The sequence below is a fragment of the Carettochelys insculpta genome, chromosome 7, assembly GCF_033958435.1.
Source record: "Carettochelys insculpta isolate YL-2023 chromosome 7, ASM3395843v1, whole genome shotgun sequence".
Classification (NCBI taxonomy): Eukaryota; Metazoa; Chordata; order Testudines; family Carettochelyidae; genus Carettochelys; species Carettochelys insculpta.
Genome location: NC_134143.1, coordinates 65,117,763 through 65,134,405, shown reverse-complemented (window position 1 = coordinate 65,134,405; position 16,643 = coordinate 65,117,763). Strand labels below are relative to the sequence as shown.

At 45.8% G+C, this 16,643-nt stretch overlaps 1 protein-coding gene across 1 annotated transcript in view; it reads right to left on the bottom strand.

Annotated features, from left to right (window-relative positions):
* Window positions 1-471: 471 nt before the first annotated feature.
* The window catches only part of LOC142015828 (guanylate cyclase 2G-like), a 46,819-nt gene continuing 30,647 nt past the window's right edge, over window positions 472-16,643 (bottom strand). Inside the window, exons 15-22 of the mRNA XM_074999681.1 lie at window positions 13,804-13,972; window positions 11,077-11,232; window positions 9,249-9,426; window positions 7,919-8,059; window positions 6,071-6,263; window positions 4,545-4,719; window positions 1,440-1,538; window positions 472-569 (exon numbers count right to left, since the gene is read on the bottom strand). Coding sequence (XP_074855782.1) covers window positions 472-569; window positions 1,440-1,538; window positions 4,545-4,719; window positions 6,071-6,263; window positions 7,919-8,059; window positions 9,249-9,426; window positions 11,077-11,232; window positions 13,804-13,972 — 1,209 coding nt within the window. The remainder of the gene's footprint in view (window positions 570-1,439; window positions 1,539-4,544; window positions 4,720-6,070; window positions 6,264-7,918; window positions 8,060-9,248; window positions 9,427-11,076; window positions 11,233-13,803; window positions 13,973-16,643) is intronic.

Sequence of the window (16,643 nt, the reverse complement as noted above, 5' to 3'; positions counted from 1 at the left end):
GGTAATCTCTGTATGGTCATTGGAGCAGGAACCATCTCTTGGTTATATATTGGTACAGAAGCCAATATGAAGAGTCCATAGTTTTACTGGGGCCTCAAGTTACTCTAGCAACATAAGTAATAAAGAATAGTAATATCAACATAGGGCATGACCAGGTACAAATCATACACAGGATCCAAGGCTGTGAAATCTTGAAAGGACTGTGAAGGCACAAAAACTTGACGCATTGAGTCCAATCTTTCCAGAAGTATTAATTCTATTTTGCAAAGCACTGCCCAACAGTGACAGAGGTGTCTGATCTAAGCCACTCCATGGTACTGAACATCTATACGTGTTTGTTGTTTATACACTGATGCATTAATATCCAGGGAAGCAGATTTTCTACTTACATTGTACATCCTTGCAAATCCCTCCCAATCCTGCCTAGCATATTAAATCTATCCCATATCAATGTATCTGCACTCTCAACGTTCATACCTTTATTGTTATGGTCCCTCTTTCTTGCAAGTCATACCCGCTGATGGACTGCAAGGCATTAGCCGTGATTGTGGAGACATGGATTCGGAGAGCTACAGTAAAATAGATCTGTTTACTTATCTCATAAATAGGTATCATTGACTAGCTCGGTAGGATTGGTCCTGCCTCTTTAACTTGTTAATCTGCTTGCTAGAGGTTGTGTTTCAGTTCTGGCCCGAATCTTTCCTCTTGCTCAGAAGGGTATGTAATTAAGGTTTTGGCTTTGGTCTGACTCCATTTAAAACGAAGTCACTTGACAGAAGCGATCTCCAGGGCAAAAGCCTGATGTTTATTATATATACACCTCAGACTTGCTCTCTTAATCATTGGTATTGCAATGTCCAAGGCTATTGAAGTCTTCACCCTTATTGCTTAGCTGCACAGTGCAGCCATTCAGAGCTCCACAGCATCAGCAGGGAAAGAACTGAGCAAGCCAAGGTGCCTCTGTGTATAGGGTCCATGACACACAGTCATGTGTGTCTGAGGGCAGTAACAAATATACAAAACCCTATGTTCATTTTAGGCTCTTGGAAGATTGGACATCCCAGCTGATGGTGAACTGGGACATGGAAGACCAGGATTCTGTTCCTAACTTTGTCACAGGCCAGTCAGGTGACCTGGCACCAGTCTCCATACCTCACTTTTCCCTGCAGTGAAATAAGGGTAATGATTGTGCCCTCCTTGATAAAGCTTTCTGAGATCTGCTGGTGAACAGCACTCTGTGAGAATTAGTTGTTGTTATCTGACAGTGAGATCTTAGGTGAAGAAGCCATCAGGGTTCATCAGACTGGCTCATCAGAGTATTGCACAGCAAAGGTTTGACCCAAAAAACATCAATTAACAATGGGCAACACCACCTCTGTTTGTGGTTAAAAAAAAGTTCCATGAAGGATGAAGACAAACCCGCCATAAATGGTACCTACGCAAGCTGGTACTTTCCATCCTTGATGCCATGTTAACTGTGTCTCCAAACAGACAGTACCGTGGCATTGTGAATCCCACCACTCCTGCAACAACAGGACCTAAAATACAAAACAAAGCACAAACCATGAAGCTATTCACAGTTATGTAAAGCAATTTCGCCCTGCTCTGGGACTCCTAACCAAGCAGTTTAAATGAGACAGTGTCAGTCTTCCACTTGGAACCCAAGCATGGGTACCTGCAGCTCCAAAGCGCTAACCCCAGCTTCGATACCAACTCACATTCTTGACTTGCGCAACTCATGACTTATTGGGTCAGCTTCTGCAACCGCGAACATGGCAATGAACCCTAGCAAATCTGACTGTTGCTGTCAAAACTATTGTGCCTACCATTTATGGCTCTGCCAGGGGCCTGCGGGGTGACCTTGGCCAATTCACTTAATCTCGGTAAAATGCAGATAATACACTTGAACCTCTCTGACCCGGCAACCCTGGGAAATGGAGGATACCGAATTAAGGAATTTTTTGGACCATGGAGGGTGCTGCGGTAGGGTCTGAGAGAGAGGGAGAGTGAGTAAGGGTGATGGGGCAGGTTGCTTATCTGATGCCGCTCCCCATTCCCCCCACTATTGAAGCAGTGTGGGGAAAAGCTTCCAGACTGGCACTTTGCTGCTCTGCTGTTCCCCAAGATGGGGAAGAGAGGGAGTGGCAGTACACAGAGCCACTTCCTCCTTCCTCAGTCATGGTCTGAACCTCAATTGTTCCCAGATCAGGAACAAAGGTTCAGGGGTACTGACTTCTTTCAGATGGCTCTTGGTGATCAATGGAGGAAAAAGAGCTTGGGGTTATTAAAAACACAGAAAACACTGAGTTGTACTATTAGAAATGAGACTTATCTGAATGTTTGATCTTCATACAATTACTTCCCCCCTTTTATTTTAACATTTGCTGTTGTCACTGAAACTGACGGAGAAGAACAGAGAAATCGTCATGCTGGGGCAGAGCTGTGGTCCATCCACACAACAATATCCTGATTCCAGTGGGTACCAGATGCTTCGCAGTAACTTTCAGAGTTCTATAGCAGCAGGCAGCTGTGTAATAACCTGCCCATAGGGGAGATTTTTTTTCTCTGAACTCTGTCAGTTTGAGAACCTAGGCCTCCCACATCCCAGGTGACTGTCCTACCCCCCAGCTAAAACGCTACAGGGCGCATGGTCTCCTCTTCCATTCTTGCAGATTAAACTAATCTGAAAATTTGTGTCAAATCTATGAATCATAGAATCCTAGGGCTGGAAGGGACCTCAGGAGGTCATCAAGTCCAGCCCCCTGCTTCAAGCAGGATCAACCCCAACAAAGTCATCCCAGCCAGGACCTTGTCAAGCTAGGACTTTAAAACCTCTAGGGATGGAGAATCCACCACCTCTCTAGGCAACACATTCCAATGCTTCACCATCCTCCTGGTGAAGTAGTTTTTCCTAATATCCAACCTACACCTCTCCTTCTGTAACTTCAGGCCATTGCTCCTTCTTCTTCTGTCTGACACCACTGAGAACAGTTTCTCACCATCCTCTTTAGAGCTCCCCTTCAGGAAGTTGAAGGCTGCTATTAAATCACCCCTCAGTCTTCTCTTCTGTAAACTAAACAAGCCCAAATCCCTCACTCTTTCCTCGTAGGTCCTGTGCTTCAGACCCTTCATCATTTTTGTTGCCCTCTGCTGAATCTGCTCCTGCACATACACATCCTTTCTATACTGTGGTGGCCCAAAACTGGACACAATATTCCAGATGTGGCCTCACCAGTGCTGAATAGAGGGGAACAACCACTTCTCTAGATCTGTTCGAAATGCTCCTCTTAATGCACCCCAATATGCCTTTAGCCTTCTTGGCTACAAGACCACACTGTTTACTCATATCCAGCCTTCCATCACCATGACCCCTAGGTCTTTTTTCACTGTACTGCTGCTTAGCCAGTCGGTCCCCGGCCTATAACAATGCTTGAGATTCTTCCGTCCCAAGTGCAGGACTCTACACTTCTCCTTGTTGAACCGCATCAGATTTCTTTTGGCCCAGTCTTCCAATTTATCCAGGTTACTCTGGATCTTATCTCTACCCTCCAACTTTTCTACCTCTTCCCCAAGCTTGGTGTCATCTGCAAACTTGCTGAGGGTGCAATCCAGTCCCTCATCCAGGTCATTCATAAAGGTGTTGAACAACACTGGCCACAGAACTGAGCCTCGGTGCACTCTGCTTGAAACCAACTGCCATCTAGATATTGAGCCGTTGACCACTATCCGTTGGGCCTGACCATGAATACGTTTCATGTTGTACGAAACACTCTTTTTCAGCAAATAAATTATTCCTTTGAAAAATTTTGCCTAGAAATTAGATCCCTTCACTCTAATACAAAATAATGTTTTTAGTTTTAATTTAGGCCAAAATACTTGGCATAACCTTGCAAACATGTGTAAGGCTTACCGACCCAGGTCATCAGCAGGAAGTATAGAACCTGTGACTTTAGGAGCTAAAGCCACATGCCTCGACAGCATGAGCTGAACACCAGCTGGCTAGCAGCCAAGGCTGTAGAGGAGAATTTCTCTCTGTCAGTGATCTCAGTGCCTCTGGGCTTACATATTTCCCTCAGCTGAGGAGGCATGTCTCAAGCTTCTGAGACCTTCCAGCAGTTCATCCCCTACAAACCCCCACTTGCAGGGCCAATAGACCTGGTTTGTCTGCAGCAGGGAATGAACCTGTGACCTTCGGGGACCATGCCCTACTACATGAGCTAAAACCCAGCTGGCTGTCAGCCAAGACTGTGCTACAGTGAATTAAGTAAGACTGAAACCCAAGGTTAAAACAAGCATTTGGGAACCAGCTCTCTAGCCTTTACTCAGCCAAAAATTCAAATTAAAGTCCAGGGGCATGTTGGGTGAATTAGGACGGAAATATAAGCCCTCTTGAAAACCACTCTCCATGCTTAATGTGATGCTTGACTCTCCCTGAGGTGAATTAGGAATTGACACAAACATGTTAATTATGTATTTGGAGCTCAGCTGGTATGGGCCAGGAACAAAGCTCAGTATTGGAAGCAGGTAAGACACATGCTGTGGACCTGTGTTAATGCCAATCCGCAGCTCCAGCTTCTCTTTGGGCATGTGCCCTGTCTTGAAAGTGATCATTTCACTGAGGATGTGCAAAGACATGGTAGCAATTTCCTCCACGTGCTTCATCCCATTGCGGATGGGAAGGCCACTGGCAACCATGTAGGCATCTCCAATGGTTTCAACCTGCAGCAAGAAAAACAAAAGGCACCGAAGCAGCACATTGTGCATCTGGGGCACAGAACAAATAAGCCAATACTATGTTAGAAACAGTGCAAACTACTGGAGTAAGCCTAGAAATGGGAGTTAAGATCTTCTACATTCTAGCCATGGTTTTGCCACCGATCCTGGGCACACGACTTTGCATCTGATCTAAAGTATATTTACATGGAATGAAAAAAAAAATCTATTGATTTTGATAGGCCTGGGCTCAGTCTCTTAACATCTGTGTCTGTTTTTAAATAGAGTAAATTCCCTGCCTCTTTGGAGGATTAGTCCATCTGTAGATAAGTATATGTGATTTTGAAAGTAAGCACTACGGAAGGCAAGTACCATGGGATTTAACTGCCTAATAGGAGAAGGAGAAGGAAGGTCAGCATGCGGTGGGGGGCTGACTTAAATAGCCCCTGGGTGCCATTATTATATGGTATCCAGCACTGCAGAGTTCCACTTCCCTTGCAACAGGACAACAGTAAGTGACCTGAGGATCAGATCAGTCTCTTTTTTATTGAAAACAAATGATTTATGTCTGGCGACTGTGTAAAGCATCATGGCAGAGAGCCTGCAGGATGCACTGAGGCTATCTTTGTATCCAAAGCTGTGATTGTGGTGGGCAGGAGTTAAATATGCTCATCAGGCAAAAAACTCCCTTTGTATCCAGAGACCACTCCTGAGCACCTCTATGCAAGCTCTTTCCAAAACACTAAGTCTGCCCTTCACTTCCAGGGATTGGGCCAATTATTGGGGTGTCCTTTGTGACATGGAGTCACTATCCTAAAGGGATTAAGATCAGCCATTTTTAATCACCGCCACCAGCCAACAGTCAGCCATCAGATGCTTAGAACTCTCTCTTGCTACCCAACGGGGCTCCATTCAAATGGACTGTTTAGAAGGAGGAAAGGTCTGTTAGCCAATACCCATTTCTGAGCCACCAATGCCAGTCTATCAGCGACTGTGCTCAATCATCAACAATTGGAACACTTTAGCAAAGGCTGTGGTAGATTCTCCTTCAAGACTGGCTGTTTTCCTAAAAGATCTGCTCTAGGAGTTATTTTGGGGAAGCTCTCTGGTCAGCTCTGCGCAGTAGGTTAGATCATGATCACAGTGTTCCCTAGGGAACTTGTCATCTATGAATCAAGCGCCAGAGCCTAACTCATTGATTTTAATGGGCTTTGGATGCATGTAGCTACAGACAGGGGGCCTGACTTTCTCTCCAGGACACTTCCCTTGACTCTGACAAAAGTTCTGCAAACACGCTCTTTTCACAACAGGGCCCAGCAACTGTACATCCTGATGAGCAGGGAGCAGCGTGTCTCACCTTGTATACGTCGTAGGTTTTAATGATGTTATCAAACAGGCTGTACAGGTCATTCAGGAGACCGACCACTTGCAGGGGGGTGCTGAGAGAGCACAAACTGGTGAACCCAACAATATCGGAGAAGAAGATGGTCACGGAGTCGAAACTCTCAGGATCTACGGGTTTCCCAGCAATGAGCTGCTCTCGGATGAAGCTGGAGCCAGAGGAGAAGGTACTTGTTTCCTTCATGTTTGGTTACTCCCCACCCCTCTCCTCAGAATAAATCCATTTAGCCTTAATATCCTGCATTTTTCGGAAATGCACCAAAGGGCCTGTTTAATGCCCTTTCAAGGCTGCCTTAAAAATCCCCAAACCAGATTCAATTTGGGTTTCTGCCAGCTTCCACTTTGGCAAAAAGTCCCCAAATTAGAGCATCTACTGGAAGGAAAGATAATGACAGAGAAAAGTGACCACAACCTCCTTTTTGCCAGAGGCGTGTGAGGGAGAAGGCCAGTGGCACACAAGATTTTGGTGGCATTAACTAAATTTTAAAATGATGCTGGATAACATGGATTCAGGGTATCCCCACAAGACATCCACAAGGATGAAGGGAGCTGGCTTGCAGAGATAACAGCCTGCACTGATCAGTTCAGACTGATTGCTTCCTTTTGCCCCTCATGCCTGGTGTACCCAGCTATAGTGTTTTGTCTCACAGTGTGGGTTGGGACCCAAAAGAGGGTCATTACCCCATTTTAATAGTGTCACCAGGGCTGGTTTAGATTGCTGAGGCCAGGGGTCAAAGCCTGAACCCCACTGCCCAGGACCAAAGATGAAGCCCAACGACATCAGCCCCACACATCAGGACTCAGATTACAGGCCCCCTGTCTGGAGCTAAAGCCCTTAGGTTTCTGCGTTGCCTGTCTCCCCAGCAAGGCAGCATAGCTTGGGCTTTTGTGCTATCTTCTGCACTTGTGGCAGCAGGGCTTGGCTGAGCACAGTCCCCATCCTGGGGTTGATTATTGGTTTTATTGTCAGAAGGGGTTGTGGTGCAATGAAGTTTAGGAAACCCTGTCAGACTACCAGCTCCTGGGGAGAACAGTCTGTTTGTTCTATGTTTGTACAGCTCCTAGCACTGTGGGGTCTTGGTCCTCACTAGAACATCTAGCCCTATCACCATAGAATGAAGAATAATTATTAATTAATTACCATTCATTAATTAGTGCCCCAGACAACAATTCACTTGTTTTTTCAATAGAAGGAGACCTTTTTTCCAAAGCCATGACACTGTGCTACCAGAGTCGGCAGAGTCAACACTGTGCATTAGAGGAAGGGGCGGGTCTGCAGGTGGAAGGGGTGGGGTCAAGAACAGTGAGCCCTTAGCACTACTCAGAACTTCTTGCCAGCTTTCCCAGCTTGCAGGGAGAGAGAATATCTCAGTGGTTAAAGCATTGCCCTGATAAACCCAGGGTTGTGCTCAAACCTTGAGGGAACTTTTCAAGGGTCTAGGACAGATTAGGCTTTGTGGGGGAAAAAAATGCCAAGAATGGTGATAGGCTCTGCTGTGAGTGCTCAATGACCTCTCAAGGTCCCTTCTATTTCTGTGAAATATACATATTTCAGAGGTGTGCAAAACAATGTTTCTGTGGCAACTCAAAGGGGTTCTGGCTGCTGCAGTAACTGGGAGTTCCAGCCCCTGGGGCAATTTCTCCTTTGCCTGATCCCCCTGGCCCCTATTGGCCAGTCTGAGCTGCATTGTAATTTACTAAAGTACTTTGCAAAGCATTCTGGGATGCACTGAGCATGACAGGCTGGCTTGCAGCAAATTCTATTGTCTACAAATTTATGAACCTACAAGAGTAGTTTGATTACCTAGGCAACATAGCTGACAAAAGTTTATCTGTCTTTTTCTTCTCTGCCACCAGCTGGGCTGTTCTTTCTTCCACTACTTCCTCCAAGTGATTGGCATACTTTTCCAGTTTGTTCACCATGTTATCCAAGATGCTGATGTGGCTAATGGAATTGTACAAACATTTTTTTAATTTACATAATAGCACTAAGTAATACAAAATATTGATGGGACGTGTATTCCACTTTCATCTCCATCAAAGGTCCATGCTAGCATCTAGAGTTCATTGAGGAGAAATTACTTCTGACACGTGACTTCTCTCCACTATGGGCCTCTCATCAAGTTTCACAATTTAAATGGGCTAAGCTAGAGCTTTGCAGACCATGCATGCTGCAGATGGTGTTAATACTGAACCAATGCCCCCCACAGTCTTTGGAGGACAGGGTGGAGTCAGAAGGGGCTATTTTCAGATGAAACATCAAGACAAAGTTTCTTGAAAGACTCAAAAAATAGTATCTGGCCTGCTGGCTAAACTCTACAATGGATTATTACAGGATAACTGCCTAAAGATACCATCATCTGAAATATATTTGTCTGATTGGCTTTTTACATACTACTTTCTGGTATAATTTAAGATATTTTAAGTAAAAGATTAAAGCATAAAATATTCTTTTTTTCAGTCTACTTTGATAGTACTCTGCCTATTATTAGTTCAGTGAGTCCTCCTGTATAGTTCACAGTTTCCAACTGGTAGGTCTTTCTCTCTGATGAGCAAAGAAAAACATTTAACTAACAGAAAAAATGGGATTTCAAAAATGTACACATTGTCAAGGTGGAGCTACAATATTTGAGAACTTCTTTAAACACTCTTCTAAACCCAACTAGACGTCAGGTTAACTGCATCCAATTTATCCCCTATCTCTCCTCTGCACTATATTTTTAGCTGGACTTTATTCATACAATCACAGAAATATAGGGCTGGAAGGACATACAGAGATAATTTAATCCAGCCCTTTGTGCGAGGCGTGACTGACCTAGACAGTCCAGAACAGGTATTTGTCCAACCACCAGCGACAGGATTTCACAACCATGCTTGAAAGCCTAGTCCAGGACTTAACTGTCCTTATAGGTCAAAAAGGTGAGATACTGGGCAAATCTAACTCTTCATCTTCCTGGTCTAAATTATCCTACAATGGAACTGTGGCCTGCTAAACAGGTGCTACATTCCATCTCTGATGCAACTGCATTTCAGCAACCTGGGAGTAATCCTTCATACTGGATGCTCTCCAGACCACTAGATGAAGAGCAGCACATAGTCCTGGTATCCTTCTCAGACAGGTAAGAAAGACTCACCCTTCAGGGCTGGCATCTCTTAACCCTCTCTTCACAGAGGAGAACGTTGGCCTTTTCTCTGGATCTTCATCCCAGCAAGTCCTAAGCATCGCAATGATCCTTTCACTGCATTTCTCTGTCGAAAGGTTTGGTCGCAGGGGGACAAGCATAGTTGGGTTCCTGAGTTGGTTTATTATTTCTGCATTTAGCAAAATGTGATTGAGCCTATTAATTATTTTAGCAAAGGGGGATTAGGTAGCCCTAACTTTGAAGCAAATTATCTAGACCTTAATTCCAGCAGCAAGGCACCGTGGACCCTGGGACAAGTTAAGGGTAAGGTGGTATGGCCCTGCATCTCCTGAGCGGGCAGGGTCTTGGGCAGAAGGGGTAGGGCCAGGGCATCCTCCCCACACCAGCACCATGTGGACGCCTGGTGAGGCACTCAGTGGTGATTCAAAGGGGCCGAGGGCCCCAACCACTGCCACTGATAAAGTATTAAAAGTGGCAGCTGAGAACCCAGGGCCCCTTTGAATCATCAGGTCCCAGGGCAACTGCCTCCTTCCCCTCTTCCCCCATCCCCAGTAGGTGGGAATGAATTCAGGAGTCTGACAAGAGAAAAAAGAGTGGATAGAGCTTCCCGTTCTCTTATGTACCTCACAGAAAGGGCAGAGCAAAGCACAATCTTTCACCCGGACAAATTTAAGATTTGCTTCTTCTGCACAACCCACGTAGCCCTCCAGTTCCAAAGGAAACCACTTGTTCCATCCCACAGGAGCAGTGCTCACACACAATGGAGTGTGGGGAAAACAGCACCTCCAAAGTTATGGACAAAGTCTGTCTGTAAAGATGAGCGCTTTCTCTTCTCAGCTACAAGGATTTCGGAGCTACAGCGACTGCAGCTTAGCACCTGCTATACTACGGCAGGCTGCTGAGCAGCTCCCACATGTGAATAGTGTGGTTTTCATTGATGCAATCTTTAGCCAAGCAATTACCGCTTCACTCTGACTCATTTATTTTACACACAACGTGAGAAGAAAAAGTACAACAGAGCCTTATTCTATGATGAGACTAGAGGAAGTGCAATTTATTTAGATCAATAGAAAGTCAAATGAGAGAAGGTTTCCTATGAGGAATATCCTGCAAGAAGCAACTATATAGAGATGACAGAAGTTTGTGGGAGAAGTCAGCTGCTGCTGTATTTGAAACTAAGCTAAACCTACTGTTGTTTTTTTTTCTTTTAAAAAGTGAGAAGCAATGAAAAATAATGACAGGAAATCAAGTCAAGTTTAGGAAACCAGCATAAAGCACTTGCTCAGATAAAGTTCTGAATTCTTCGGATTTATTAGGCAAAATTGCAAAATCATTGAAACATGCCAGCAGTTAAAGCTGTGTGTCTCCCCAAAAGACCAAAGATCTCTATCTTTAGCAAGCAAATAGTTAAATGATACAACTGCCTATTTATGCTCAAACTCAATGTTCAGTGTACACAAAGTCCCTTGCCTTCAAACAGTGTTTCTGCTCACCAAATTAAAGGTGTGATCTTAACTTGGAGTAGCTAACTTGCTCTAACTACTCAGGGTCAAAAAACATTAAAAATACAGTAGCTCAAGGTAAAGCCTACATGGGAGTAAGGGGTTGAACTCTAGCTACTAACTTGAGTTAGCTGTATCCTTGCTGCTATTTTTACTGCAGTTAGCTAGCATTGGTCACAGCCAATCTGAATTTTAAAACACAATTTATGTTTGCAGTGAAGACATACCCAAAATGTAGTTACTCCGAGATGCTAAAATGTGCTCCCATAAGGAAGCCCACCTGGAAAAGTATCATGAAGTGAGGAACAAAGTTCTACCTTCTGCGTCCTTGTTCAGGTCTTGGAATGGGCCATCCTCATCATTATAAATCAGCTCCCTCATAATTATAGCAAAGCTGTAGACATCCCCCTTTTGGGTTCCATGGAATGGGAATTTCCCCAACCGGAGCAGTTCTGGGGCTGTCCAATATAGATCTAGGAGGCAAAATAGGAAACAGCAGGGAAGTCTACGCTCTAGATGGGTCAAACTCCTCATTGGCACAGAACAGGCTAGACAGCCTTTTCGAATCCTGAACGCGATACGGGATTGTTTGAGCTGTTGTCACCCAGCTGAGGATTACTCTGCTGCCTGCAGGTGCTCATGCTCCCTGGTAGCTAGTGTGGCACAGAGGGGCCAGGAAAGCAGAGCAGGGGTAAAAACAGAGCAAAGACGGAGCAGACAATCAAAGTGGGAGCAGCTGAGGAGTAGGCTGCCCTAAATCAATTAGGGCCAACTGATCCCACTCAGGGCTACCTTTATAAGCCCTTCTCCATGCAGGGCACGGGGAGGGTGGTTAAGGAGAGTTTGGAAGGCGAGTGAGGAGGAGGAAGGTGACTTAGAGGAACACCAGAGACCACAAAAGAGGAGAGGAGCCACAGCAACCCGGTGGGCTGGACTGCCCCAGTCCTGGGCAGGCCTGAAGTTCAACCAGAGACTGTAAGAACTGGTCAGCCGGAAGAGCCAATCAAAGGAGGGGACTTGCTGCCACGGCCACAACTAGCGGGAGGAGGCACCAGGGGGAATTGTCAGGGGGAGTGGCCCAGGGAGAGGAGCTGCAGGGGCAAGGGCGAAGGCAGTCAGCCCTCACTGCTAGCGGTCATCCAGGGTCCCTGGGCCGGAACCCAGAATGAGTGGGTGGGGACTGGGTTCCTCCCAGACTGCCCCCTGCCCCAAGCAAGTGTAATAAGGTTCACATGGTGGGGCCCCTGGCCTGAACGGAGGACCTGAGGCCCAGGAATGAGACTCACCCTGCCACACTAGCTAGAAAGCAACATGGGCAACCCTCCTTCCCCACGCCAAGTGAGGCAGCAGGGGTAAAAACAGAATGGGATCTCAGCAACTGGGAAGGGCAGGCCCATGTGTGGAGTCCTCTCGCAGGCCGTGGAATGCTGGGTGGCAAAAATGAAGTACGCCCAGTTCCCCTGTGCTAGAGCAGGAGCTCCCAGCAAAGAAGGGCAGTGCCTGCAGCCATGAAGAGCCAGGCTGTCAGGGCCATGGAGGCAGGAGACAAGAGCCATAAGAAGTTCCCTGGGAGGTTGCCAGAGCTTCCAGGGAGGTGACACAGGAGAATCCCACTGAGTGGGAAAGAGGAGGGAAGGGGGGAAAGTCTTCCAGGGAGAACGTCCTTGAAGGTGGTGCTCTGTTAAAAGAACACAAAAGGCACTTGCTACAGGCCCTGAAGCACAGGGGCATGTGTAAAGTAAAAGGGGAAATACCCCAGGAGCTGCAGCCCAGAGTGGGCTAAGGTTTGATAGTCTCAGAAGATCAGACTCAATATTTAAGGCACAGAGAACCAAAAACAGTAAGCAAGGAGGACAAATCAGAAAAAGTTAATCAAGGTGAGCAAATCAGAGAGTGGAGGGGTTGGGGGGAAGGTCAAGAATTAGATTGAACCAAGTATGCAGACGAGCCCCTACAGTGGCTCAGAAAGTTCCCATCACGATTTAAACCATGTGTTAATGTGCCAAATTTGAATATAAAAGCCAGCTCGGCTGCTTCCCTTTCCAGAGCGGTGCGATAATTCTTCTTCAGTAACACACATACCTTTAGGTCATTGACAGAATGCCCCATTCCATTAAAATGTTGACTAACTGGTTTGTGGATCTGGAGTGTTTTGATGTCTGTTTTGGTTCTCTGTGCCTTAAATATTGAGTCTGTTTTGGTCTGCTATGGTCTGAAGAAGTGGGTCTGTCCCACAAAAGCTCACCTAATAAACTATTTTGCTAGCCTTTAAAGTGCTACTTGACTGCTTTTTGTTTTGATAGTCCTGCTCACAGAAGCTGTTCCATACCCCAGAGCATTTTTGTTGCCCTTTTCTGAACCTTTTCCAGTTGCAATATTCTTTTTGGAGATGAGGGGACCACATCCATACATAGTTTGCAAGAGGCAATTGTACCATATATTTATGTAGAGATAATATGATATTTTCTGTCTTATTATCTAATGCTTTCTTAATGATTCACAACATTCTGTTTGTTTTTCTTGAGTGCCACTTTGCACAGAGTGGATGTTTTCAGAGAACCATCCACAATGACTTCAAGATATCTTTCTTGAGTAGTAACAGCTAATTTAGACCCCCATCTTTTTATCTGTATAACTGGGATTACGTTTTCCAATGTGCATTATTTTGTATTTATCAGCATTGCTAAGGGACTATACCGTTCATGCCTTAATCCATCCCCAGCTACTGAACAAGAATTCTTCACCAAAATTATTCAGCAGACATTTTCAAACAACAAATAAATTTCAGCAAATCATTAGCTACTCAGTGGCCAGTACTGAAGAAAAGAAGAGACCTCACCAATATGTAGTATTCCTGGAGTAAAAAAAAAAACCTGTAATTTCCAAAAGCTGTATGGAAATCACCAATAATCAATGAGGTGTTGTAACTAAAATGTGTGTGGAGACCAATATCATGAAAAGCGTCCTCTACAGGAATCCATGAATCCTTATGTTTTGTTGTATCCTTATGCTTTGCGCCTGTAATTCGTGTATAATCCTCTCACCTGCATAGTTGGTATTTTTCTCAGTAATGACTCCGTATTTTTTTCCATACTTAAATTCCCACAGCCCAAATCCACACAGCTTCACTTGCATGCGACTATCCACCAAACAGTTAGTAGGTTTCAGATTTCCATGGGAGTTCAATGGGCTCCGGTGAAGAAACAACATCCCCTGCAAAACCAGGAACAGAGTGGCTCTAGAACAGGAGCAATACCGACACCAGGCGGAATAAAATACCTCCAGAGGAATGGTGGGATATAGTTTGGGATGTCAAGGCAACAATTAGCAAATGTAACCAGCTCTTGGTCAGAAACAGCCAGGCTTTCATCCCAAACTCACATACAAATGCTAGACTTTCTTCCATTGTCAAAGAAATGGTTTCCATTGGTCAAACCCAGTTCAGAAACCCGTTAATTATGACCATGCTTTGACTGAGTAGACGCCTTCTCCTATCACTACTACCACTGTCCTCATTCTGTGTCTCCTTGTTTTGCTGTTCCATTCACTCATTGTATCTGGTCATATATTAAGCCCTGACCTTGGGCAGTGTTTCTAAATGGACAAATTCCATCTCCCCTCAGGAAATTTTAACTTCTATCAAGATGACTTGGGTGCTTAGTATGATCCCTGTGATAGATGAACAATATCATGCAACACCATTGACTAACCTGATGGAATTAAGATAAATGCTCCTGCATTGTTAGACTTTACAGGCTTTGGACTGATACTTCTGAGACCCATTGTATGAAAAATGCAACTGTGTTACTGTCCAATTTTATGTACCTCCTCTAAGCTTGGTCATCAGTCCCATTGCAGCTACCTGGTGGCAGGCCTGCTGATGCGAGGGTGGGTGGCAAAGAGAACAGTCGCACGGGACCCGGCATTTCAAAGGGTCCCAGATCTCCAATTGCTGCCCTGTAGTTTGAGCAGCACTAAGGGCTGATTGTCCTAAGCTCCACTCCTTCCGGCCTTGGCCCCACCCCTTCCAGGCCACAACGCCAGCCAGCCCCCCACCACCTCCAGTCTTTGCCATGGGGCCCACAGTGGCTGTTGGCCACACTGTCTGGTGGGGTCCATATATTCTCATTCAAACAGAGAAAAGGTTTTTGGTTAAACCACCTGTTTTTAAACAGGCTCAGAGCCTGATTTCTGACCCAGCAAATAAATGGGACCCTTGGACTAGAAAGACCCCCAGTTCTTAGGGAATAGTTGGAGAAACAGCCTGCTGAGTGCCCAGCCACGAAGTCTGCGTGCTTGTTCTGAGTTGAAGTACGATGAACTCAATACCACAATGAAACCCCTCAGGTGCGTAGGTGCAGGAGCTAACTTTGCTGCCACAACCCTTGGCCTGAAGTGGTTAATACCGTATATGGGGCTTCCACTTTGGTTCAATGGCTCCCAGCACCCCCACCATAAGAACTGTTCAGCCCTGCTGCTTGGACAGAATATGGAAGGTCTGCTTCACCCTGAGCTCCTGTTAGGGGTGGCGTGCTCTAACCTTGTTAGCATGCGCATAGGGTCTTTTGTTGATATTTTTAAGGGTTTTCTTTGTAATATTTTTTACCTTCAGACTCAAACAGGCTCACTCAGAAGGAGCGGTGTGGTAACTTAGAACTGCAGGCCATCATACTGCTCACCTTTTCTGAAGACAAAGCAAGCAGGCCTACTTGGGCAGTCTATCTCTGCTGGGAATAACACTGCATAGTCACAGGACTGCAGCCTGGAAATACACTAGTCGAGGGGAAGCAACCTCTCTCCACACAAGAGAGGTTATGAGCAGGGGGGCTGCTAACCTGCCAGTGGGCAGCACTGCAGAGAAATATAGGTGTGGTTGCTCTGAACTGTGACACTCCCCGTCACAATAGTCTGTGAGCACCCCACATTAGTTATCGCAGTTATCCTGCTGACACTCTTGTGAGGTAAGGAAGTACTATTACCCCTGTATGGACTAGGCACTGAGAAATGGACTCAGGTCTGGATTTTTATAGGTATTTGGGCATGGTGGCCCTCAATGCTGCAGTACCTAAATGATTTAGGAACCTGTCTTGATCTCAAAAGGGATTTAGGCATATTGAGACTAAAGCCCATTGTAAGGCTCTTAAGTGCCTAAATCCCATTTGAAAAAAAAGCCAGACTCCTAAATCAGTAAAATACTGTGACATTGAGCAACACGCCTTTAAAATGTAGGTATATGTGACTTGCCCAGGATCATTGGGGATTGTCTGTGGCAGAGATGGGAAATAAACTTGGTTCCCCCTACATCCTAGATTTATGCCCTAAACACTGGACCAAAACTTTGGATTATAAACTATACAGGACAGGCACCAGCAGGGCTGACAGCCACCATGGACCCTCGGGCAAAGTGGGAGAGGGAGCCTGGCTCCTGGCTCCTAAGAGGCGTGAGGCCAAGGGTAGTCACCCTTAGCTCTGCCAAGATCACAGTGTGGGGCCCAATACAGCTGAACAGAGCAGCAGCACAGTGCTACTGGCACTTCAAAGAGGCCTTGAGCTCCAGGCCTCCTTGAAAGACTGGGCCCGGGGCAACTGCCCCTTTTGCCCTCCTTCCTGCCCCACCAGCAGGCCTGGCAGGCACTTATTCCTACTCTGTGTTAGGAACTCCTAATATAACAGACCCGAGCCAGAGAGACTATCCGAACTCCTGTCACACAAATCATTTCACTTAGCACTTCTCAGTTCATTGGAGAAGAACATTCCACCGCTAGGAAGGAGCGCCTTATTCCTCTGGATGTGGCAGCCTGGCCACGCTCCTCCCTGCCCTCCTTGAGATCAGGAGCAGCTTGGCAAGAGGACAGGCCCTTTGCCCCCACAAACCAGACAAAGT